The 25,285-nt window shown below is 44.7% G+C and overlaps 1 protein-coding gene across 1 annotated transcript; it reads left to right on the plus strand.

Moving 5' to 3' along the window:
• The first annotated feature begins 15,761 nt into the window (after positions 1-15,761).
• On the plus strand, positions 15,762-16,814 carry LOC115325934 (sulfotransferase 1C2-like). The gene has a single exon (XM_029986658.4). It carries the CDS (start codon positions 15,804-15,806, stop codon positions 16,701-16,703), a length of 900 nt encoding a protein of 299 aa, XP_029842518.3. The 5' UTR covers positions 15,762-15,803; the 3' UTR covers positions 16,704-16,814.
• Positions 16,815-25,285: the final 8,471 nt, after the last annotated feature.

A 25,285-nucleotide genomic window follows, 5' to 3' on the forward strand; every position in this document is an offset into this window, starting at 1 on the left:
TGAAGGCGAAGGGAGTCACAGGGTACCCCGCAGGGGGCACCTGTGAAAGCAGGTGTTTGGAAAGTGGCGTCTCCACGGACCCCGAGCCCAGCAGGGGGCGCCTGCACCTTAGGTGCTAGGTGCTTGGTGAGTAGCATCACCACGGACCCCAGCCACGTGGGCCACCATACCCGCACGCAGGGGGCACCTACTTTAGTAGGTGCTTGGTGAGTGGCGTCGCTACGGACCCCGAGCCATGTGGGTTCGCCCACCCACGTCTGGCTGTGCGTGGCGTACCCTTGTCCGGGGAAAAGGGGACCCTGGGGGTTGAGCTGAGCCCGGGGTATGTTTGGACCCTTCGGGGCCCCCCGGGCGAGGCAATACACCGCTTCGACCCCAGCTTCTCGTAGACGGGTGTCCTGGCTTGGCCCGATCAGGATGATCCAGTCAATCACCTCTTCTACCCTCTTCTTCCTTCTTTCACTTTTCCTCCCACCTCTTTCTCTTTTCCTCTACACTCTCATCCTTCCTTTTCACCTCCTTAGGCGGCAAGGGCCAACCTTGAGTGGAAACAGGTCCTGTCCCTGCAACCACACTCGGTTATAGTGCCCGGGCAGCACTGGTTGAGTAATTGTGTCAGCCAAGCCTTTCTTGTTATGGCACATTACCTACCCCCTCGTTGGGCTCCGTGGTGGGCGGTGCACCCGGGCACTGAAATTCCTTCCCATTTTTATGGGTTCCAGAACTAAACAAACTGATCGGGCCCTGAAAAGGACCCGCACCGAAGTCCTTGACATTTCCACTAAGACCCCTGACCTTTTCAAATTTCAAAAGTTTCTTGTTCTGCACTCTGAGGTCGAAAAGCCACTGGCTAAACTTTCTCCTTTCTTAGTTTCCAAAGTGCTTGAAGGTGTTATCGGTGCGAACTTTAGCGCCAAAAAGATGGCATCAGGCGATCTCCTTGTGGAGGTAAACACAAAAAAACAAAGTGACTCACTTTTAGCCCTGAACTCCGTCTCAGACTACAAGGTCAGTGTGACCCCTCATCGAAAGTTAAACACCATCCAAGGCGTCATCTCTGAAGATGACGTGCTCGACTTGACAGCTACAGAGCTAGTTGAGGGTCTCTCCGGACAGGGAGTGGTTGCAGCACGACGCATCACCATCCGTCGCGACGGCGTAGAACGCAAAACAAGGCATGTTATTCTCACTTTCGACTCCACGACTCTACCCACTAATGTAAAGGCAGGCTACCTTCAGTGCCGTGTCAGGCCTTATGTGCCGAACCCTCAGCGCTGCTCTAAGTGCCAGAGGTTCGGCCATGGGTCGCGGAGCTGACGGGGCAGCGAGACCTGTGCCAAATGCTCTAGTAAGGAGCACGTCGCTGATGTGTGTGAGAACGAAGCTCAGTGCACTAACTGTAAAGGAAAACACCCAGCATAGTCTCGATCTTGCCCATTATGGGAACAAGAAAAAGAAATTCTCACCGTGAAGGTTAATGAAAACATTTCCTACATTGTTACCAAAAAGCGTTTTGCCTTTGTTTCCAAAGGCTCGTATGCCCAGGTCGTACATAGGGGACCGGTACGGCCAATGGTTTCGACTGAAACACAGACGTCTACGGACGATCTGCGCCTCCCGTCGGGGTCTCCTGCGTCCTCGGGAGCGGTGCCAGTAACACCGCTTTCGAATCGTAAGGTGGATGCTGCCTCCTCAGCATCCACCTCAGGGCAGGGGCTGACCCCCCCTCCTCCACTGTCCCATAGGCCCCTAAGGGCCGAGGCCTATCCCCTCGCACCTCTGCTCCCCAGAGGAAGCCCGGGGAGTCGCCGAAGCAGTCGACCTCCAAGGGTCAGCTGCCGGCGGCAACAGACGAGCCCATGGACGTAAGTGGGCCCAGGTCCGAGGAGGACGCTCCCCTCTCAGGATCGGAGTCGTCTCTTTTTGTTGCCAGTGACCCCGCTTGGAAACAGAAAGATCCTCCTAAAAAGCAGAGTAGCCCACGTGTAAAAATAGATTTTAAACCTTAACGAATCTCCCTTTTAGGTCACTTTTTTATATATATATATATTAATTTTGTTCGTCTAAATGGCAAAGAACCATAGTATTATGCAGTGGAATTGCCGCGGTCTTTTCCCTAATATTGATGACATACATTTTTTTCTTGATGAGCTTCGACCTGTCGATATATATGCCTGCAGGAGACTCATCTCAAGGACACTCAAACAATGTTCTACGTCGTCATCAAGTTTTCTAGAAAGGACCGTGCATCCCATAGCAACTCCTCTGGTGGAGTAGCTGTGGTTGTGCAGAGTGGTTTTGCCTGTACTTCTGTTCCTCTCACAACCTCTCTAGAAGCAGTGGCAGTTCGTATTCTTCTTGACCGCCTTATTACGCTTGTTTCACTTTACTTGCAACCAAATATTCCACTGCATTTACATGACCTCCATGGACTTGTAACGCAACTTCCGCAACCTTGGGGGATTTTAACGCCCACCACCCCATGTGGGGTAGTGCTCGCCAAGACTCCCGTGGTGGTGTCATTGAAATATTTTTATTTTCATCCGGCCTTTGCCTTTTATATGGACATGATCCGACATTTTTTAGTGCAGCTCATAATACTTTCACTTCCATCGATTTGTCTCTTTCATTCCCAACTTTACTTACCTGTTTTTCTTGGAAGATTTTAGATAACCCTTTTGGGAGCGACCCTTTTCCTGTTTTTTTAGAAAGTACTGTAGCACCTCCATCACTTTCAACACGTATCGCCAGGTGGAAATTAGACAAAGTTGACTGGGCTCTTTTTGCATTGGAAGCAGTGCTTCACCCAGCTGAACTTTTAGCTATGACTCCGAAAAATGCCACCTTGCACGTTACTGACCGTATCATAAATGCTGCTTCTGCCTCTATTCCACAAACATCTGAAAACCTTCCTAAGCGCTGCAAGCCTTGATGGACCAAAGACTGTTCTGTTACGCTTAAACGTCAGAACAGGGCCTGGGGCACTTTCTGCCGCTACCCAACGGTCTGGAACAAGATAAAGTTTAAAAAATGTAAAGCAAAGGCTCGTTGGACAAGGAAACGAGCTAAGAAAAGTTCATGGATGAAATATGTTTCCAAGGTGAACAGTTTTGTCACTACTAAGGAGGTGTGGGACCAAATGAGGAAAATTCGGGGTAACTACCTCTCTTTTAGAACGCCTCTTTTTCCCTCGGCTTCGCCAACCTTGAAAGGCCCGGCAAATGTTCTTGCGGAACATTTTTGTGAAGTGTCTAGCTCATCTAATTATTGTGCAAAATTTAAGAATTTCAAAGCTGTAGCAGAAAAGCAGCCAATTGCTATGTCAGGATCAGACACTCTTGTATACAACCAGCCTTTCACAATGTGCGAACTCGAGGTGGCCCTTGGGTCAAAAAAGCAGTCGGCACCTGGTCCTGACAAAATCCACTATGAAATGTTGCGGCACTTGTCTCCTGAATCTCTAGGCCATTTGTTAACCTTTTTTAATCATTTGTGGATGGCTTCTGCCTTTCCTCAGTGCTGGAAGCGGGCACATATAATTCCTCTCCTAAAACCCGGTAAAGACTCTACTCTACCAGCAAGTTATCGTCCCATTGAAATGACCAGTTGCCCTGGGAAAACTTATGAAAAACTAATAAATAGACGATTAGTACACTTTTTAGAGACTGAGGGAATTTTAGGTCCCTATCAGTGTGGGTTTAGAATGGGGCGATCAACATTGGATCATCTTGTTCGCCTGGAAACTCTCATACGTGAAGCATTTGTTCATCGACAGCACTGCGTTTCGGTATTTTTTGACCTAGAGAAAGCATATGATACTACTTGGCGTTACGGGATTCTAAAGGACTTATACACACATGGTGTCCGTGGTCGCATGTTGCGCTGCATAAGGGAGTTTTTCACTAACCGAACTTTTCTGGTTAGGTTTGGTTCCACACTTTCGGATGTTTTTCCTCAGGAAAATGGCGTCCCTCAAGGGGCTGTAAAATTCGAACCTCGAATATCCTACGTCTTATGTAGGACTACCTTTTCCAAGATACTTTTAAGTTTTTTAACGAACATTTAACTGCTGAGGAAAATTGGCCCGAAGGGGTACAAAAAATATTTTTGTTTCACAAAGGTTTAGACAAGATTGCGAAAAAAAACACCGCTTTTGGTGAGCAAATATATTCTTCTAAATCATACGATATGTTTTGTCACGTATTTTCGAGTGTTCTAAGAGTTCAGATGCGTTAAAAATGCAACAAGAAGTTGATATTCACTTTTCATTTAAAAAAAAAAGCTACCATATGTACACTTAAGCCTTACGTGTGTTTGTAGTAAACGAAAGAAAGTATATTTAGAAAAATATTTTGACAAGACATTTGTTATTGTTTTTCCTGAAATAACTGTACATGATTGAACATATAGCAAAATACTTCATTTTCAAGAAACATAAAACCTATAAAGGTAGTCAGTATCAAAATACGGAATCAACGGTGATAGATAGTATATAATTCGCCCAAAAAAAGAGCAAAGTTAAAAACAAAATTCAAAGGCCAAAAAACAATTCTTGAATTTTGTGAATTTCCAGTATGGAAAATATTGTCAAATATCATTTTCAAAAGGAAACTCACAAGGCGTTTTGTATAAAACTGCATACTTTATGCCTATATGTACCGTATAACTAAGACAACAAACAAGGAAAGTTTGAGTGTAGTATTAGCCTCTAAAGGTGAGAAAAATGTGTTTTAACACTGGCCTCGTGCAACCCCAGTGCGATAAATTTAGCGCAATGTGGTTGCATGGGACCAATGTAAAAACAGTTTTTTCTCACTTTTAAAAAATATTACATCATTCAAACTTGGCTCGTTTTTTGTCTTAGTTACAAGGTACAGTGCCACTCAAACTTAACGCCATCTCTTGGTCACGCAAATAAATAGTGATCTATATTTCATGCCACCCAAAAATAAATGAGTCGGTGCAGCTACTGGAATACCTTCCCCTGGTAGGGTGTTCATCGAGAACGCAAGTCTTTACCAATAGTTCGACCGCTAGTGTATCGAAGAAAGACACGAACCTTGGGGTAGCGATTGACGGAAAGAGGATGAAGTTTAATGGTGCGTCCCTTAAATAGCCTGCGGTGGCGCTGCCCACGGTGCAGCAGGTTGCCAGAGTGCCAGCACCGTTACACCTCCCTTTCTTTATAAGGGATGGCGAAAGCAGTGAAATTACAGATGATGCTGAAAACGTCCGTCCTACCACAGCCTTGCCGGCGGTTGCCACGACAATTCCTTGATCTGTGGAGAGCTGCCGTTTCCACGAGCTTGTCCGCCACGAGGGTGCTCGGCGCAAGCGCTTGAAGATAAATTTCTTCACTTTCCGCTGAAGGGCCAGAAGAGTAAGCACGTTCTGTGTCATGGGCCTCGGGTTGGTCTGCATCTGTCACAACGTCTTCGTAGGGGGGACGGAGGTGCACCTGCACCCTGTTCTTTCTCTATTCGTGTCCATCTTCTGTGCTTACTAGATATGAATGTGGAGCTGTACCTCGTTGTTCCTGAACCTTTCTGTTCCACCCCCGATCGTCCCGGATTCGCGCGACTTGACTTTCAGCAAGAGGAACCTGTGTAAATCCCCAATTGCAGCGCTGAGAGCGTTTCTGTACTGGTGGTGGGGCCCGTGGCGCAAAGTCGGGAATGGGAGACCGTAATCTCCGTCCCATGAGCAGCTGGCTCGGGCTCCGGCCATTGTCCAGGGGGGTTAATCTGTAATTTAACAGTCCAAGCCAAAAATCTTTGTTAGCATCAATCTTTTTTTTTTTTTTAAGTCGTTTAACTATCGGGACTCATTTTTTGTCGAGCCCATTTGAGTGAGGAAAGTGAGGGCTTGGTGTTGTGTCTACGAAGTCGTACTTGTGAGCGAATTGCTGAAACTCGTGTGAAGAAAACTGCGGGCCATTATCCGAGCATACTTCCCGTGGTATTCCATGTCTTGAGAATAAGCTGCTAAGCTTCTTTACCACAGCCGCTGACGTGACCTCTCGACGTTTTTCGACTTTCGGAAAGTTAGAGAAAGCGTTATAGGCTACGAGGTAAGCGGAGCCAGCATACTCGAAAAGATCAACGCCAATTTGAGTCCAGGGGAGGTCAGGAACTGACCGCGTAAGAAAGGGCTCACTTGGCAGCCACTTGGCAGCCTATACGCATACTTCTGACAAACCCGACATCGTTGAACAAGAGACTGGATGTCTTCATTGATACCAGGCCAGAAAACCAGTTCTCTTGCTCTGGCCTTACACTTGTTGATGCTGAGATGTCCATCGTGTATTCTTTCAAGAATTATTTTTCTCACGCAGTGATGAATGACAACTTTCGTGCCCTTAAAAATAATTCTATCTACTACTGTTAACTCCTCTTCAAAGGCCCTGCATAGACCTTGAATACGTCTCTGATGCTCAATGCTATTGATTACTTGTGCAAAAGTTTCATCACCAGCTGTCTCAGCTATTAGCTGTCCCCGTGTTTTTGAACTTACCATACTGTATTCAACCCCGACAGCATGTAGCTCAACGTCAAATTTTGATTGTTCTTCCTTCTAACTTTTTGAAAATGCCCTAGAAAGGGCATCAGGAACGACTAGATCCTTAGCAGGAATACATTTTAACTCAAAGTCGTACTGCATTTATCGTAGAAAGAATTTTTGCCATCGTGGGGGCATGCCACCCACCGACTTCTTTGCTATGGCGATAAGAGGTTTGGGGTCCGTTTCAACTAAAACCTTCCTCCCGTGCACAAACTTATGATACCTCTCGAGCACGTAAGTGACTCCCATGGTCTCCTTCTCAATCTGGGAGTATCTGGTCCCCGTATCTGAAAGAGCTCGCGAGGCGTACGCCACTGGGCGGCACCCAGTTCCGTGCAGTTGCATTAATGCAGCCCCTGATTCGTATTGCGACGCATCTGTCGATACTCTTCACTGGTTTTACAGGGTCAAAAAGCGAAAGTGTCGGGCCGGCCACTAGGGGTGTCTTCAGGCCCTCCCACTCTGTTTGATGCGGCCCAGTCCATCAAATGCAGTTCTATCTTTGATCATGTCACGTAATAAGTTCGTTTTGGACGACAAAGTAGGTATATACTTGCCAAAATAGTTTATAAATTCCAACAAACGCTGCGCATGATACTTGTTATCTGGCTTCGGAAAGTCGTGCACACCCTGAACTCGGTTTGGGCTCGTTTTGATTCCGTTCTGATTTATCACGTCTCTTAGGAAAGTTACTTCTTTGCCTGATAACTTGCACTTCTCTAAATTGAGTGTGAGACCTACCCGCGTTGCTCGGCTTAACACTGCCCGTAGACGTTCATCATGTTCGGCCTCGGTTCTTTCCCAGACAAGTATGTCGTTTATATACACACGAACTCCCGGCAAACCTTCAACTATTTCTGACATCGTTTTTTTTTTTAAACTTCAGGAGGTGAGGCAAATCCAAAAGATAGTTGCGCGTACTAATACCGCCCAAACGCATTGGCGAACCTGCAAATGTCTGCAGTCTCATCGTCTACCGGTACCAGATGAAAACCGGAGTTGGCATCAAGGGTAGAAAACCACTGTGCTCCGCAAAGTTCTGCTGCAATGTCCTCTCGTTTCGGGAGCTTATAATGCTCACGCTTCACCCACTCAATAATACGACGAGGGTTTAAGCACTCTCGAATGTTTCCGTCTTTTTTGTGAGCAATCACCAAAAGGCTTACACAGTTGGTGGGCTTGTCAACCTTCCTGATGTCAACCTACCGTACCAAACTGCTCGCAGGCTTGGAGTCCCAAATTTAGAGTACGGGATTTCATGACCATAAAATATTTTACTAGGCCTTGCGTGTTGTTGCATGACACTATCAAGTTGTTTTTTCCTTTATGTGAAATCACACCGTCGTTGTAGCTTCGCAGGTCTGCAGCACTCTTTTGCAGCACAATGTTCTTTCTGGCACGCAGCAGTCACGAGAGTAGCAGTAAGTTTGCTTGAGCTCCGGTGTCCACTTTGAATGAAAGCTCCTTGGCATTCACAGTTGCCGGTGCCAGCCACTTGGAACCACGTCCTTCAATGCACCCGCTGATTTTAAAAATGTCGAAATCTTGACTGCCTTCGCTTTCTTGTTCCACGATGTTTTTTGACTTCATGCACTCGGTCCGTTTTGCAAGAAGCCTCAAAATGGCCTTTCTTGTTACACCTTCTACAAACTTTGCCCAAAGCTGGACAAGTAGGGCCCCGGTGAATTAAGTTGCATTTTGCGCACCGGTCTTTCTGTGTGCCTTATTTGTGGATAGAAACTCCCCCTCCGACGTTTTACCTTTACTGACGTGGACCGTTTTTTTTTTTCTGGCTCCGCCCGTGCCTTCATCTGCTTGGCAGCGATTTCGTCCACTTTGGACATTTTCACAGCCTTTTCTAACGTCACACCGGCTTCCCGAAAAAGTCTCTGGCGCAACTTCTTGCCTGCAATTTCATATACGATTTGGTATGCGATCATTGACCCCGTCAGCGTCGAAAACTCGCACGATTTGGATTTCAACTGAAAATTTCGATAGAATTGCTCGAATGGCTCACCCTCGGCCTGATTGCGTGTTCTGAAGACGTGTCTCTCATACGTTTCAATCTTCTTCGGCGTGCAGTAGTCCTCAAATCTGGCTACGACTTGAGCGTACGTCGCTTGCCCACGGAGCTGGAAGGAGCTCTAGACCAGGGGTGCTATGTTGCGCTTTTTGGACTCCCAGGAGACTTGGAAGAGGGAAGTGACGTCAACGACACAGCAAACGCAGATTGGATGTTGACAGAAGAAAACGAAATCAACACCCAATCTGCGTTTGCTGTGTCGTTAACGTCACTTCCCTCTCCCTAGTCTCCTGGGAGTGCAAAAAGCGCAGCATAGCACCCCTGGGCCTCTTCCCCCGCAACATGAAGGAGCAATGCTGTCTTCTGCCTATCGTTTCTTTTAGCGGTGGGTTCTGTGACCGCAGCTTGAAGCGACGCCACTTCTCGGCAACATTGCCCGTAAGAGCTGGAGCTTTGTAGGTGCTCCTAATCCTTTCATATTCCACTTCTGACACCATGTATCAACTAAAGACACGAGCCGTGGGTTAGCGATTGAAGAAAAAAAAGATGAAGTTTAATAGTGCGTCCCTTTGTCCTGCGGTGGCGCTGCCCACGGTGCAGCAGGTTGCCAAAGTAGCAGCACCGTTACAGCTAACTTCAGAAATAGCTCAAAAAGTGAAGAAACTCAGCAATCTCGTGGCGGCGTTAAGTTGGGGGCGCACCGTACATATAGTCACAAAGTATGTGGTGTGATACAACACTCATTTCGGTTTTCGGTTTGAAAATTGTATTTTGTATAACTTTAATAACTGAAAATTAAAAAAAAAAACTAAATAGCAAACAAAAAGTTAGGGCGCGAACAAGCTGATGAAGGTTTAACATTTTAGGCAAAACAATTTTAGACTTTGCGTTCTATTATCCTCCAACCCCCCCCCCCCCCCCCCCCCAGCTTCGTTGTCTTCTCTAAAATGTTATTTTAAATAGCATTGTTTCTATTTTCGCTCATTCGTTGAGCGATAACTATGTTAGCTGTTACCGTTTAGTGAGTATTTTACTGACCGTTTTTATGAGTTTTATCTCTTTAAAACTGAGTATTTTGCCCTACGTTCAATTTTGCACATTTATTTGACATAAAGCAAATAAATTGTTTTATTAAAATATTTATATTAAATATACCTTGTTTCCCTTGCTACACACCTAAGTTTTAAGTATATATATGGTATAGCGTGCCGAAGGCAATAAGATGAAGATAAGAAAAAAGAGGATAAAGAAATCCAAGATGTTGTAGAATAAATACACAGTTCGGTCGACAGCGAGTGAGGGTCTTTTCATTGGCGCAGCCGACAAGATTCCTCTGTACGATGTGGATCCTTTTATACATTATTAATGATGGGAAACAGCAACCGAGAGTTGCAAGTTACCAGCTGGATGACAAGGACTCGGTCTACATTTCCCGAACCTTTTCTGAACCTTTTCCGAACCTTCGAGGCACGGTGCTTGCGATTTTGAGAAGACGGCGTCGTCCTCCCCTTGTTCATATCATTTCATAATCATCATCACTATAGACGTGGCACTACAGGCCTCCATGGTACGGGTTGTTGCCTTTCCGTGGTGCCATGGCTCTCCTGAGCCAATAAGTATTATTAATATTATTGCTTCGAGGAAGCGGCCAACAGCCGGGAGATCATCACATTTTCGTTCTGTCAAGGCCTCATTGGCACCAGAGGAGCTCATTCAAAGAAGTATTGTAAAATTGAACATCAAGCTGGATGGTTTCCAACGATTCTTCGGGAAACCTGACCCCACTTCCATTCAGGAGACTGTCGGGGGATCGGTGGCCGAGTTGTCTAGCGCACACCAGCTCGGACCACGCGGAGCGAAAGTTCGCGCTGCAGAACCCAGGATCCTGTCTGTCTATGCTGGAAAAATCGGTGGAGAAACTGCACCGTTACGTGTCCGGTGACGTCGCCGAACTGCATGGTCATTGAGTTGAAAATACATCGTTTTTTTGTTTTTTGTTTTCTCACTACAGGCAATTTCGGAGAATAGCAAAAACTCGGCAGTGAAGGGTTCTAGAAAGCAATACTATTAAGTATCCGAAACGTATAGCGCAGGAAAATTTAATTAACCTATTTTTTGTTGAAATTTGTTGCATGAAATATTTAGTTTACTTAAGTTACACAAAAACTATTGGCATTAGCTGCAGCTCTTTACGTTGCGCAGGCAGGCAGTCATGGCCGACAACACGAAGGAGCGGAAGTAAAGTGCTCGCGTGTCGGTCCACCAGATTAGCCTTCTGAACGACTTTTTAACAAAAAAAAAAAAAAAACAAGTTTTAGTGAGGGGCGCGCCACTGACAATCCTCTGACCAAGCCTGAACGGGACGAGTTGTGGGACAGAATTGTAAACGAGCTGAACGTTCAGGGCCCGTCCATCAAAACGCAAGCAAAATGGAAGGGCTACTGAAATACTCCTGTGTGTCACGCCCCAGCACGGGATTTGGATATAGCGTGTGCTGCTCGGCCGTGTATTACTATTGCGTGGTGCGCGTTAAAAACGCTAGGCTAGCAGTCGTACTACGCTGGCTAAATTTTTCATCTACAGGTGGGAGACTTGTCCCCCGTTGAGGCAGACCATGTCCTAGGCTGTATAAACATGCACACACCACAATTTGTTTTGTGTGAGACTACCATTGCTAAAGTCCTGTTTCAACTTGCTCTGGACCTCGCTCGTGCACAACTGTCACAGCAAAAGCAAGTGAGACAGTTCATCGAAGTCAAGACGGAAAAAATTCAAGGACAAGAGCAACGAAATACAGAACTCGTAAAGCAGGACGCATTCGACGGTGAGTCGTCATCAGCCACTACCTGGCTTGACTTCTACGAGTACGCATGTGAGAGAAACAACTGGACAAGAGACGAAGACAAAGGGAAAAGCTTGCGACTCTACCTAGCAGGAAATGCAAAGAAGTGGTACGAGCTTCGCATTTGCGAAAATGTGGACAACTCGTTGGACTTTGAGAAGGAGCTTTACTACATCGTTTGAGAAGAACGCCATTGAGTGCTGGGACAAGGGTACTTCCTACGTACATCAAGAAGGCAGCATTCTCAACTACTTTCATGACAAGCGACGACTGCTACAACTGGCCGATCCAGCATTACTAGAGACAAACGCCGTTTCAGTATTTATCGATGGAATGAACAGGGTTTGTCAAAGACATATCCATGCAAGAGCGATAACTACAGTAGAGGATATCTTACGTTCAATGAAAGGCAGGTGCATCTCATCCAACGCAAGTCATAAAAGCCCACGTGCGACCACATAGCCCAAAAGCTCGACCTATACAAATTCTTCAATCCAAGCAAATAGGACAGGTTGGACAAGCGAGGGTATGACGACTACGGGTGGCAACTTCATTGATAACATTGAAGTCATGTCCACAGAAGAACAGAATGTGATCCTTCAGCCATGTGAACTTCCAGCAAACGAGGCTGTCTACTTAATCACGTCGAACAGTCTCTACGCCATCATTGTTGTTAATGGCAGGAGCATCGAGGATGTTATTGATACTGGTGCGTCCATCAACCTGGTAAAAAAAGAGTTTTGAATAGGGAAGACATACGTGTGGGGGAACCTACAAAAGTTCACAGTTATAACATTACAGTGAGACGAATGGAACATGGACGGCAGTGGTCATTAAATTCCAACGAAAGCAAATCCGAGTGGAGGCGCTTGTCATCAAAGATGTTACGTTCATGTTTATTTTCTCCCGGCATGACGTGAAGCGCCTCCGAATGAACATATGAAATGATGAAATAACCGTACCTCAAGACAAGGAGTGTCTGTTACAGAAATCCTCACAATTGTCACGAGCTGTTCGGAATCCAGGGGAGGTATCAAAGATCTACCTAGAGATGATACGCATTGAAAAATATCCCCTGGCCACCACCACTATTGAAATTCCTTTCAAACTCTGTGAAATCACTGTTGTCAGAAAGAAATCATACAGCATGCCCCATGAGAAGAGGTGGCTAATACATGAACTTCAAGGAATGCTGGAGGCTGGAATCACCAGACATTAATCGTCAACCTTCCCATCTCAGGTTTCGGTCGCACCAAATGATGACGGTTCGTTTTCACTTTGCACGCACTACCGTCAAATCAATCGCCAAACCGAGCTCTTTCCGTTCCCCATGCCACGTGTTGATGACATAATCAACGAAACTGGAGGTTGCTTGTAGTTCTCAAGAATCGACCTTTATAAAGGTTATTTGCACATTCCTCTACAAGAAGATACCAAAAATTTCATTCTGACACCTTTCGACATTTATGAGTATAGCAGACTACAATTGCGATCGAAGATTTCTGGAGCCTGGTTTCAGAAGATGATAAACATTCTCCTAATATAATGTTGGGCCGTTTCTGTATAATGTGTGTGTGGATGACATTATCATCTACTCACAAACAAAAAGCAGCACGCTGACCATTTCACCTAAGTTTTCAAAGCACTAGGCGCAGCGAAACTAAAATTCAATGCCAAATAAAGCGCATTCTTTCAAAATATAGTTGTGTTGCTTTGAAGAGTATTCGATGGACAAACGAAGAGTGCCAAGGAGGAGTCTGTGCAGGGAATCTCACAACTGGTTAAACCGCATGACTTGCACCCATTGCGCGTGTTTCTTGGGCTGTTTGGAAATTTACGTGCGTTCATAAAGACTACGCTACGAGAACAGAGTGCTTGACTGCCTTAACTCAAAAAGAGGTCCCGTTCATATTGTCTGAGGAATGCGAGAGTGTGTACAATGAACCAGTCACAAATCAGACCCCATCCTGCTGTTGGCGGTCAACAACCTGCCGTTTAAACTTTCCGCAGATGCGTCACTGTATGGCACGTGAGTTATCCTGTATCAGAGGCGGATAACAGAATCACCAAATCGTCAGCTCAACGTTATAGGATATTACTCCAACACTAGTCTCCAAGGCACAAGAAAACTACGCTACAACAAAGAAAGAAGCTCTGCAATAGTCAGGACTCTGATATTTCCGAAGTTATCTGGAACGGCGACACTTCAAGCTTTTTGAAACAATCAAGCACTGACCCATATCCTGAGCCTATCTCCGCCCAAGGGGCGCCTTGCCAGGTGGTTTAGTGAAGCACAACAATTGACATTCGATGTTGCACCTTGACCTGGACACAAACTACCTGATGCAGATACCCTTACCGAGACTTTACATCCCAAAGGAAACCATGGATAGGGTCATCAATCACATAAGCGTTTGGAAATGCACACAATACATAGGAATTTGAAAATAAAGTTATCACGTGCCCGGATATAGTGTTACAACTCTACCACGATAGCCCTGAGTCGGGAGGACACGATGGGTTCTAAAAAGCCTAATTGAAACTAACAAGGAGGTTCACTAGGAAGGGCATGAAGACTTATGTGGCCTAATACAGCCGGACATGTCATGCGAGCCAAATCAACACGGCAAAGTATAGACTAAATAGGAAATCAAATGGTGATGCCTAAGTATTCCAAGGCGCTGTTTTGAAACCATCCATCTTTATTTTGCAGAAATAAAGAATAAAGTAGGAGACGTTAAGAAAAAACACGCGTTTCTCGTCACCATTGATGAATGTACACCAATCGTGGCCCCCAGCGCTGGCAAAGAGGACGCAGACTCCGTAATTTCACCCGTGGAACGAGGCGCCTTCAACATAACCGAAGACATCGCTGCAGATAATGGCTATGCGTTTGGAAGCAAAGGTTTCTAGCGTGGGTTGATGCAAGAGGCATCAAGCTGAGTATCCCTGCTCCTTACCATCCAGAGACAGACTCGCTAACTGAGGGGTTAATTCGAGACATTAAGGGGTTGATCGAGATTTATTCTGATCTTCGAGTTATATGAAAGTGTACGCTTGAGGCAGCTGTTGCGCACCACACAAACTCCCACACTGCTGGACCGGGCTTTGACTCACACCTCCCGGCTTGTGGAAAGAGCTTGTGGTTACCCTCTGATCATATTTTAGGCCAAACTGATGTCATCTTGAAAGAGCGACAGCGACCATCAATATCGCATAAAAAGTAGAGATCAAGAATCAAAAATTACGATGTTCGACAGCATAGCCCAATCCCAGAAATCCAACCATGCGACATGGTCCTGACCCAGAAAGGTCTCAGAGGATCTAAGGGTACATTCTCCGGGCCTTTTATGGTAATAAAAGCAACCAAACAACAAGGCTTCCCGAAGACCATTCATTATCAAGGACAGAACGACATCACAGAGCTAAGCACAATCGGAAATACCATCTCCTACCATACTATTAAGTATGAAAACTAAAACCATGGACTGTGTAGTGTGTCGAAGGCAATGAAATAATGATAAGGAAGAAGAGCAGAACGATATTTAAGGTGAAGTGGACTAAACAGAATTCGGTCCACTCAGAATAAAAATCTTTATTTATCGTACTGCGTTTTTCAAAATAGAAGGTGAATATCAGCTTCTCAGAACAATTTTAACGAATCTGAACCCTTAAAACACTCGGAAATACATGACAAATCGATTTCATAATTCAGAAAAATATATTTACCTTCCAAAAGCGGTGTTTGTTTTTCATTCTTGTTTTAAACCTATTTGAAAAACAAAATTGCGTTTTTAACCTCGGCGGTTTTATTTTCAACAAAATGCACATGGTCGTAAAAAAAAGAAAAAAACTCTTTAAAGCAAAATATATTGGAAAATGTACTTTTACGTCGCCAATAACATATACAATTTTTTTAGACCGAATCCGTAAGGGTAGATTCCATGAGGGGCGCCCTACTGTTTGAAGACCTTTGGCTCAGGAAAGTTCGCTCTTTGCAAATTTTATCGAAAACCTGTGGCCAACGCTGGACAAAATCGTAGCGCGATACTTTAAGAAACCGACTTTAGCATTCGATTTAAAGAGCCAAGCCTCAAATTTACACACCCTGTAGACGTCGGGGTTGTCAGTGGCCAGTGAAGCAAAAATTGTCGGTACTGTTTCGTATTTTGAATGTACACCTTGCCACTTTTAGAAGCAGCCAAAAGTTGCTGTCTAAACATTAGCAATATCAAATGTGACCTTTTGCATCACACTAGGCTCCGCAGACCATGCAGTTCTAAAAGTAGCACTCTTCTCTGACTACAACAGTCTCATAATGTCCACCCAGCAGGTACACCCTCCAGGCGCAAGAGGACACTGGCAGCCTGAAAGACCATGGAAGCTTCCAAGCGACGCCTAACCTACCAGGTCATAGACGGTGACGACGTTTTCAATCAGATACTACCAGACATCTATAGACAGGCCCTGAAGTTTGTTCCGGAAGATGGAGACATTGTTCAGACTACATTTCCCCGATGCGGGTCTCACTGGGTCCAGCAGATCATTCAGCTGATCCTAAACAAGGGCAAGTCGGCCAAGACGTTCCTCGAGCTAGCCACAAGGGCGCCCTTTATCGAGTTCTCGGGTGAGCTGTCCAAAAGCTCACCGCGGTTGATTAGGACTCACCTTCCCCTAGGCAAGATTCAGTTTAACGACAAGGCCAAATACGTCTACGTTGCCCGGAATCCGTGGGACTGCTGCCTGTCCCTGTTTCACTTTCTCCGGGAACTGCCGGGCCTCAATTTCGAAGACGGACTCTTCGACGACTACGTCGATTCCTTTATCGCAGGTAAAACGGGCGCCGGCGACTGGTTTCAGCACGTACTCTCGGGTTACAAGCTCAAGGACCAGCCCAACGTTTTCTTCGTGACTTACGAAGAGCTCAAAGCAAACACGGCCGACGTGGTTCTCCGGCTGGCGTTCTTCTTGGGGGAAGACTACGGACTCATGCTCCAGAAGGACCAACAAGTTTTCCACAGTGTTCTTCAGAAGTGCAGCTTTAGCTATATGAAAAGTTTCATGAAAACGGATACCAATGAGATAAGGGAGCTTTTTGTAGATAACCCTAGCGTAGAAACGCAATCTGACAAACCGGTCGAAGTGAAAATTCTTCGGCACGGAAACGTGGGTGACTGGAAAGGACACTTTTCGGACGAAAACATCGCAAAGATCAAGGCGAAGGTTGAGGATACCTTTAAAGGCGTTGACGTAATGAGCCTCTGGAAAGACGTGTAGAGGGACCAATAACTGTAGTATCTGGTTTATCATGAAGTCGCAAGCCTTTAGTGCTGGTTTACATTCTCGTGTTCCAGTGAATAAACAGCCATTTATAAAACACTTCGCAGCACCCCAGCCCCTCCCCCCCCCTCCCAATTGTCCATCACTGGTTATTACGTCTTAGTAACTTATCGGAATGTAAAGTTTAAGGGTCGTTTTCACTTGAATTCAGCCAATCTTGTCAAAGAAACTCCTTTCAAAAAATGGGAAGCGAAGAGTTTGATCAAACAAAGAAATCTAAAGTTCCACGTGGTAAATACGTCGAAAATTCAATTTGGTGTTTTCTCAACTTTGGCCACTTACAAAATTGTCGAGTAAACTCAAACTGCTAATACTTCTGCGTGTGTATGTGTACGTATGTGTGCGCGTGCATTGCTCGTGCGCGTGTGCGCATGTGTGAGCCCGCGTGCACACACATACGCAAAGAGAGAGACAGAGGAAATACACTTACAAAAGAGAGAAATGCATACACATACACAAAAGAGAGAAAGAGAGAGACAGAGGAAATAGTAGCAAAGGATATAACAGAACCCTAAATACTTGTTGTGTACTGGTTTGTGATGGCATAGCCTCCGCTATACTGACAAATCCTGGCAGTTCGACGACGAAGCCATAGAGGATCTGGTAGCACAGAGCATTTTTCGAGGAGCCTGTAGTCAGCGCACATCTTTTCCGCAGGCGAGGACCTGAAACGGGGTTTTCAAACCCGACGACTTAAGAAGCGGTAGCGCGATGAATGCGAGGAGCACGAGCGGACATTCCATCGCTCGGGACAAGTGTGTTTCGGCGTCTCACTGCAGCGGGGCGCCCGTTACATACCTCTCCTCTCATTTGTCGTTCTGCCGCTCTACCTTTTCACTTTCGGCGGCCGGATCTCGTGGCGATCTGCCAGGTTTCGTCAGTATAAAGAAGGCTATGGTGATGGCATACCGGACGCAAGACAGTGCGAGGGTCCACGCGAGCGCCGGCTGCTGCGCGATCCAAAAACCGCCTCCGCGTGCCCACATTCGGGTTATGGCCACTCAACCTAGAGCACGTATCTGTGCCAATAAACTTTTGGTTCACCTTACCTGACTTACAGGACGCCTTGAATAGACTGGATTACAACAATAAATGCATAAATATAGAGACTTTTGCCGAACACTTTCTAAAACACGATTTTGAGTTCAAAATAATTTTAATTTTTTTACACCTCACTTTTTTTCATCTTTCTAATGGGTCGTGTTTACAGAAGGCTGTAGACAAGGTGTAAACGCTCTCAATAATAATGCGTCTAAAATATCAAACGATGTTAAAACTAAATAGTTAGGCCTAGTACAGACACCGAAAGATTCTCACTTGTCACGGTTCTTTCAATGAAATAACAAAATGTTTTATTCAATCAAGCATTTAGAAGACGGAGTCAAAATGCGACTCTAAAATGCGACCAGGGTCGCCTTTTAGAGTCGACTCTGGTTCTGCTGTACAGTTTATGGTGTATTCACACTGCAGACAAATTAGGGGAACCAGATCCGCTGACTGGAAAAACGTGCGTATCACGTGACCTTGAAGTCATTAGGGACGTGTGCGAAGGTCCGCGGACCCGGCACTCAATCCCAACCTTACCATGGACCGAGGTAAGTAGTGCGAGTCCGAGCTCAGAGCTCCGGTTGCTGCTTTCGATGCACGTACTACCGAACAAGATCGGCACCTCTCAAAGTTGTTACCTTGCTCCCGTAGCTTTCGCTGCACCCCAAGTTAAAGGTGCCATGAAATGATTTTTTTTTTTTTTTTTTTTTGGCTGAGATAAATGATTTTAGATAATAACGGCCAATTTAACACAGAAAAGTAAAACTGTGTGTATACGTTAAGTGAGCAGAGCTACTTTTCGAGCGAGAATCAATCGGCGAGATGATATCACTATGACGCATACCATTTCTAGCGCTCAACACATGGGAACCGCGACTCGTAGCCAGTGTAGGGCAGTATCGCGATACAAATGTATCGCGATAGTATTTCAGAAATACATTTCGTATCTGTATTTTTGCGTCACAATACATTTTTCACCCAGTATCTGTTTTTCTGTATCGAAATACATTTGGAGTGTTTCTTTGTATCGCGATACTATCAGGATAAAATGTATTTCGTTACATTTCTTGGGACGTACATTATGATATTGCTCTTTTCCCTATCTCTAGTCGGCACGCGGTGGCATGCTTCAACATCCACCTTGGGTATCGGCTTGACAATTACTTCACAGAGTTTACTTATGAGTAGGTCGACATTTTCAGCTTGGTTTTTTGGGATTCTTTTCACCTCGAGGTTGTTGTTGCGCGAGTATTGCTCGCAGCTGACTAACCTGCTTTCGGTGTCCTTCAGCGCTCTGGCCAGTTCGCCACATTTACCGTTCAGTTAAGCGTTCTCTTTCTTCAAGCCAGAGTTCTCTTTTTTTTATTAAAGCCAGTGACTGCTTCATTGATTCGTTCTCCTGGTTAATAAAGCTCATTCCTTCTTTTTTTTTTAAATTTCCGTTAACTGTTTTAAATCGGCACGTATATCACGTAACTCTCTCCTGATATCCCTCATAAGTGACTCCCTGAGCATCTTGAGCTCCTGTTTAAGTTGATTTTCAACAGTTTGACTACGTTTTCCGACATAGAGAAAAACAATGAAAATAAACAAAACCAACACGCTAGGCTTGGCAGCAGCGAAAGCAGAAGCAACAGCAACACTATTCTAGTAGTCAAGGGAAGTCAGAACCAGCATGCAATTGTTCGTGGATTTATTTATTTTATTTATTTATTGTACCCTCAGGGCCCGAGGGCATTACAGAGGGGAGTGGGTTACAAAGTAAAATCACTAAAAAACAAAATGACAACCTAAGAATAGAAACACGAACATAAGAAATTTTAACTTAGAAAAGTGGTTAAACAACGCTTAAACATGATGGCATCTGTTACAGACACAACTGACGATGGAAGGTGGTTCCACGTGATTGTTGTTTTGGGGATGAATGAATTATAAAAAGTAGTGGTTTTACAAACAGGTATACCGATTTTGTGTTGGTGATCGACGCGTGGCGAGACATATGAGGGAGGGGTTAGTAATTTTTGATGCAAGGAAGAATTGTGATGATAAATTTTATGAAACAGACAAAGACGGGATAACTCACGACGTGAAGAAAGGTTAGGTAGGTTTAAAAACGTTTTCATGGATGTTACGCTTGCACTACGGTGATAGTTAGTAAGAATGAAGCGAACAGATCTATTTTGAATAGCTTCGACTGCTGTTGTAAGTAAGTCAGTACCGGGATCCCATATAGGGGAGGCGTATTCCAATTTTGAGCGGACAAGGGTTTTGTATAGTAGTAGCTTGAGAGATACAGGGACAGATGGAAAATTACGTTTGAGAAAGCCAAGCATGCGGTTAGCATTGTTAGTTATGTAGCGAATATGAGGCTCCCAAGACAGGTTCGGTGAAATATGGATCCCCAAGTACTTATACGATGATACGCCTTCCAACCAAACACCGTTTAGATGGTAGAAAGTAGAGTGCGAGTTAAGACGAGAAACAGTCATTACTTTACATTTGTTAGTGTTGAGCTGCATGTTCCATTTGTTACACCAATTAGAAACACAATCAAGGTCAGACTGAAGGATAGCAACATCAGAGGTGTTAGATATTTCTCGGTAAAGAACGCAATCATCTGCAAATAAGCTAATAGAGGACGATACGCAGGAAGGTAAGTCGTTGATAAAAATAAGAAAGAGCAGGGGACCTAACACTGAATCTTGAGGTACGCCTGATGTCACGGGAGCTGGACTTGAAGAGGTATTATTCACAGACACAAATTGAGATCGGTTATTAAGGAAAGCGCGAATCCATGAAAGTACATCCTGATCAATGTTAAGTTTGAAAAGCTTATGGAGTAGTAGATTATGTGACACCTTATCGAAAGCTTTGGCGAAATCAAGGAAAATACAATCCACCTGGGAACCACGATCAAGAATAAGGTGAAGGTCATGAGTGAAGGTGAGTAGCTGAGTTTCACACGAAAATGATTTACGGAAGCCATGTTGTGCAGGAGTAAAGAATGAATTGGATTCTAGGTGTTGAACGAGATGAGAAAAAATAATATGCTCAAGAATTTTACACGGAATGCTTGTTATGGAAGTGGGACGGTAATTGAGAGGAGAATGATGATCACCGGTTTTATGCACGGGCACCACTTTACCCACCTTCCAATCGTCAGGTAAACAGCCTAAAGTAAGTGATTGCTCAAATAATTTAGACAGTATTATAGAAGAATACTCTTTTGTTCTTAGCAAAAATTTAGAATTAATTCCGTCAACTCCCGCGGAGCAGGATATTTTTAGCTGTTCAATTATCTTTATAATTCCACTTGTTTGAATTAAGATGGGATACATGGACAGAAAAGCGCGTTGTTGAAGTTGAGGTAAAGTTGAAGAAATACAGTTTGAAAATGATTCAACAAAAGTAGAATTGAAAACATTTGCACAGTCATCGGTGGAAACAGGTTCACCTGATAAAGTAAACAGAGACAGTGTGGTGTTTTTATTGCCGTTAATCGCCTTCCAAAACTGTTTGACGTTGTTGGTTAGTAGTGATGGCAGGGTGATAGAAAAATAAACTGACTTTGCATCCGCGATTGCACTTTTATAAGCATTGGCAGCCTCATGATACTCGAGCCATTTAACCTCCGAATTTGTTAACTTTGCTGCACGAAATTTGCGCTTCTTTTTATTGGAAAGTCTTTTTAGAGTGTTATTGAACCAAGGGGAATTCGAAACAATTGGGATGTTACGTAGCGGTATATGTTTATTCGTTAGGAGCTCAACCTGCGTCTTAAACAATGTCCAATTTAATTCTAAAGAATGGTCAGAAAAGTGGTCTAAGTAATCGTTAAGAAAAAGACCAAGGGCACCGTTAATAGAGTCATAGTCACCTCTACTATAGTCTCGTATTTTTTTAAGAGTTCGCTGTGCTGTTTTGGCTGGCACATCAAGCGAAAAATGTAGTAGCGAATGGTCGCTGAGAGCCGGCATGAAAGTAACAGAAGAAATAAGTTCAGGTGAAGTTGACAAAATGAGATCTAATACGTTCGCAGTTGTAGCAGTGATTCGAGTAGGAAGAGACACCAGCTGCGAAAAACTGAAGTCATCACATGACTTTATAAAATCTTCCGCATCTGATGAGAAAGGGTTAGAGAAAATATGCGGGTGAGACCATTTTATTTGAGGATAATTGAAATCACCAAGGAGGAGTATAGGAGATGAAGGAAAGCGCACTATTATTGAGTTCAAAACATCATGAAGATTCGAAACAAAAGAAGGATTAGCTGATGGCGGACGATAACACACGGCTAAGATAACTTTTTGGGAGTTCAAACGCAAGCAACAACAAACTATTTCTAAATCACTATTCAAACGCACACAGAAAGAATCAATGTGATCGGCAACTGCCAATAAAACGCCACCTCCATTTCGTGCACCCCTATCACAACGGTAGACATTAAAACGCTTATCACAACTAAATATTTCACAATTCCGAACATTCGATGACAGCCACGTTTCGGTTAAAGCTACTACGTCAGCGCTACAAGAATCAATAGCTGAACACAATTCATCACGATGACGTAAAATACTCCTTATATTGCTAAAAAGTGCTGACACATTTTTGGAAAAAGGAATAGCACCCACGCCCCTTGCCACATGTTATGGTGAAGAAGACGCTTGATGTGTGTTACGAAGCATGTTAACGTTATCTCCTTCGCGCCTATCAGATGAGGGCGTTTGATGCAAGTTAATGGGAGGCCTGTTGACGTTATCACCTTCACTCCTATCAGGACCAGCACCGAGATCAAACACCTCGTCAGACACTGAGTTATACATATTACACCTCTTGTTAATAAACAGTTTATTGTAGCGTAGTTGAAACACATTTTTAGAGGCTTTTCCAAACTCAGTTAGTTTTTTTCTAGCTTGGCGGGTTGCTGGCGAGAAATCTTCACAGATGTAAATGTCACTACCTTTCAACTTAAAACGCGACGAAAATACATAATTCTTGACTTTATTGGAGGAGAATTTCACTATTGTTGGGCGACAGCGATTGGCACTAAAAGCACCGATGCGGTGTGAGCGCTCAATGCAGTCTGGGGGCACCTGTAACTCAAGAGAGCCAGAAGCAAGCTCGAGAACTTTTCTTTCAGTAACGGACCAAGTTTCGGACGGAGAATCCGCCAAACCATAAATAATTAGATTATCCCTACGTGATCGATCTTCAAGGTCGTTTAGACGGTCATTCAAAGTGGCGTTGTCATAATTTAATTTTTCAGCGAGACATTTCACTGTGTTGAAATCTTGGTCAACCAATTCAAGCGCAGATACTTTATTCTCGACAAGCGTAAGTCGATTACCGATGTCGTTAATTTTTCTTTCGATTGAACTCTGACTTTCTCTTATTTCTTTCACACTGTCTAGTAAACTGTTTTGCCCAACTTCAGATTTCAAAGATCGTTCATTCATATCCCTCACCAGCTGCATCAAATCCGCAAATTGTTTCGCTTGAACGTCGCTCATGGGGCCGGGATTAAGTTCAATGTCGCCCGAAAGTGCTAGTAACGATTTTACCACATCATAACACTCAATGACCGTAACACAAATAACACTTGGGCATGGAAACAGCAGAAGAACGACGTTATTCGTTCGTCTAGTATGTAACGACGGAGAGGAACCCACCTGTACAATGAAGCAGAACGGATTAGAAGACTGCATCCTCAGGCTGTTTCCATGCCCGCTGACAGAACTCGACGTTCCACGGTTTTGAAGCCTCGTTGATTAGTGTCGATGTCGATCGGGTAGCTTCCTTGTGCCGGGTAAAGGCATACTGCGGCCAGTACGCGAGTACGCCAAAACGTACGTCGGATTTATCTTGAAAAACTGGAAATCCTTCCGTGGCCAGCGTTGTTGTGACGAGAACTTGAGAGAACGGCGATGCCCAGACAGGCGCTAAACACAGGCAAAGCAGGATCTGTACAATGAAGCAGAACGGATTAGAAGACTGCATCCTCAGGCTGTTTCCATGCCCACTAAAGGGATTGTCCGGTCGAAACCGGAAGTACTTAAGTTTCTGCGCTTGTTATGTCGAGGGAGCCTTCATATAGACAAACAACATTTTTATTCTGATATATGATCTCCCGTTATTAACTAAACCTTTCATGAGCGTATGTACGAAACTGCACCCCGAATTTCGCCATTGTCAATGGCTGACATGCGTAGCCACTGCATGACGTCACAAAACGCAAGGGTTTGTCGGATGGTCGGGATAACCATCGTTGGTTGATGGATGTCTTGTATTTTGTTTCGAATTGTATAGTCTCCTAGGCCAGTGGTTTTCAAATGGGGGTCCGCGAAGGCCTTCCAGGGGTCCGCAAAGCCCTGCCTCATCAGTCAAGCCCGGCAATAAAAGCTTTTTTTTTTTTTTTTTCTTTTTTTTAGGTTGAATATAAACGTTTCAGTTTTCGGGCGAGTTCTTTCGTGTGAACGACAATAAGAGAGGTATACTTCACACTAGCCCTTTTATTTATGAAATTATTTCTTATTTCTTATTTATCCATTTATTAAATCATTATTATATTTAACCTACACCTTTCCTCTCCTCTCACCACGAACGGGGTCCTCCATCATCTCCGCCGATCCACAAGGGGTCCGCGAAACATCAATGGTTGAGAACCGCTGTCCTAGGCTGTACCCTACTGAAATGCGGTTCTTTTATTTCAGTTCCCAAGCGTGTGCAAAAAAAGTCACGCCTTTAGCATGCTAAAGGCGTGACTTTTTTCTTTTCGAGTAATATCCTGCAGGATATTACTCGAAAACAGCCATATGCTTCAAGCAAACGTATGCCGTTTCGCGCAAACACAACTGAGACGGACACCGATCGAATTAGGAGCGCCTGCAAAGCAAAGGACGCAGATTTCGCCTCTGAAGCGGCAACTGGGTACACGAAGCGGTATCTAGGTACACATATCGGCGGATCCACTTGATCGGTGATGAGGCTGCGGGTCTTTCTCTCAGAGGCGATGACCGCGGGTCGAAGGCAATCGGCGAATCGTTCAAATGCGTCACTTGACTTGGACGAGCTTGGTGAATCGTAGCCGTGCTCTATTTACACATGCGGGTCAAACAGACTTCGGATGCACGGGTGCTAAATACAACTTCTGGTATCGTTTCCAGATGGTCTAGCTGTTGGTTTCGGTTTCACTGCATAATCAAATTGATTGATCCGATTTGGGCGAGGAGTGAATGGACATAGTTGAATATCGTTAGCACAGCATCAGACATCTGTTTACGAGCCTTCTGTCCGCTTGGAGCTCAGCTCGCAGCTCTCTTCTGTGAGATGATTGCTGCATAAGCGGGATCTTGATCTTGATGGGAACCCAGTCCCTACGCACGGCGACGATCCATTTTGCTCGTCACTACACGTCTCACGGAAAAGTGTGGAACGTCACGTCTTGGCTCGCATGTGCTGCCCAGGTGCTGCCC

Source organism: Ixodes scapularis, unplaced genomic scaffold (genome assembly GCF_016920785.2).
Source record: "Ixodes scapularis isolate PalLabHiFi unplaced genomic scaffold, ASM1692078v2 PGA_scaffold10__122_contigs__length_95168666, whole genome shotgun sequence".
Lineage (NCBI taxonomy): Eukaryota > Metazoa > Arthropoda > Arachnida > Ixodida > Ixodidae > Ixodes > Ixodes scapularis.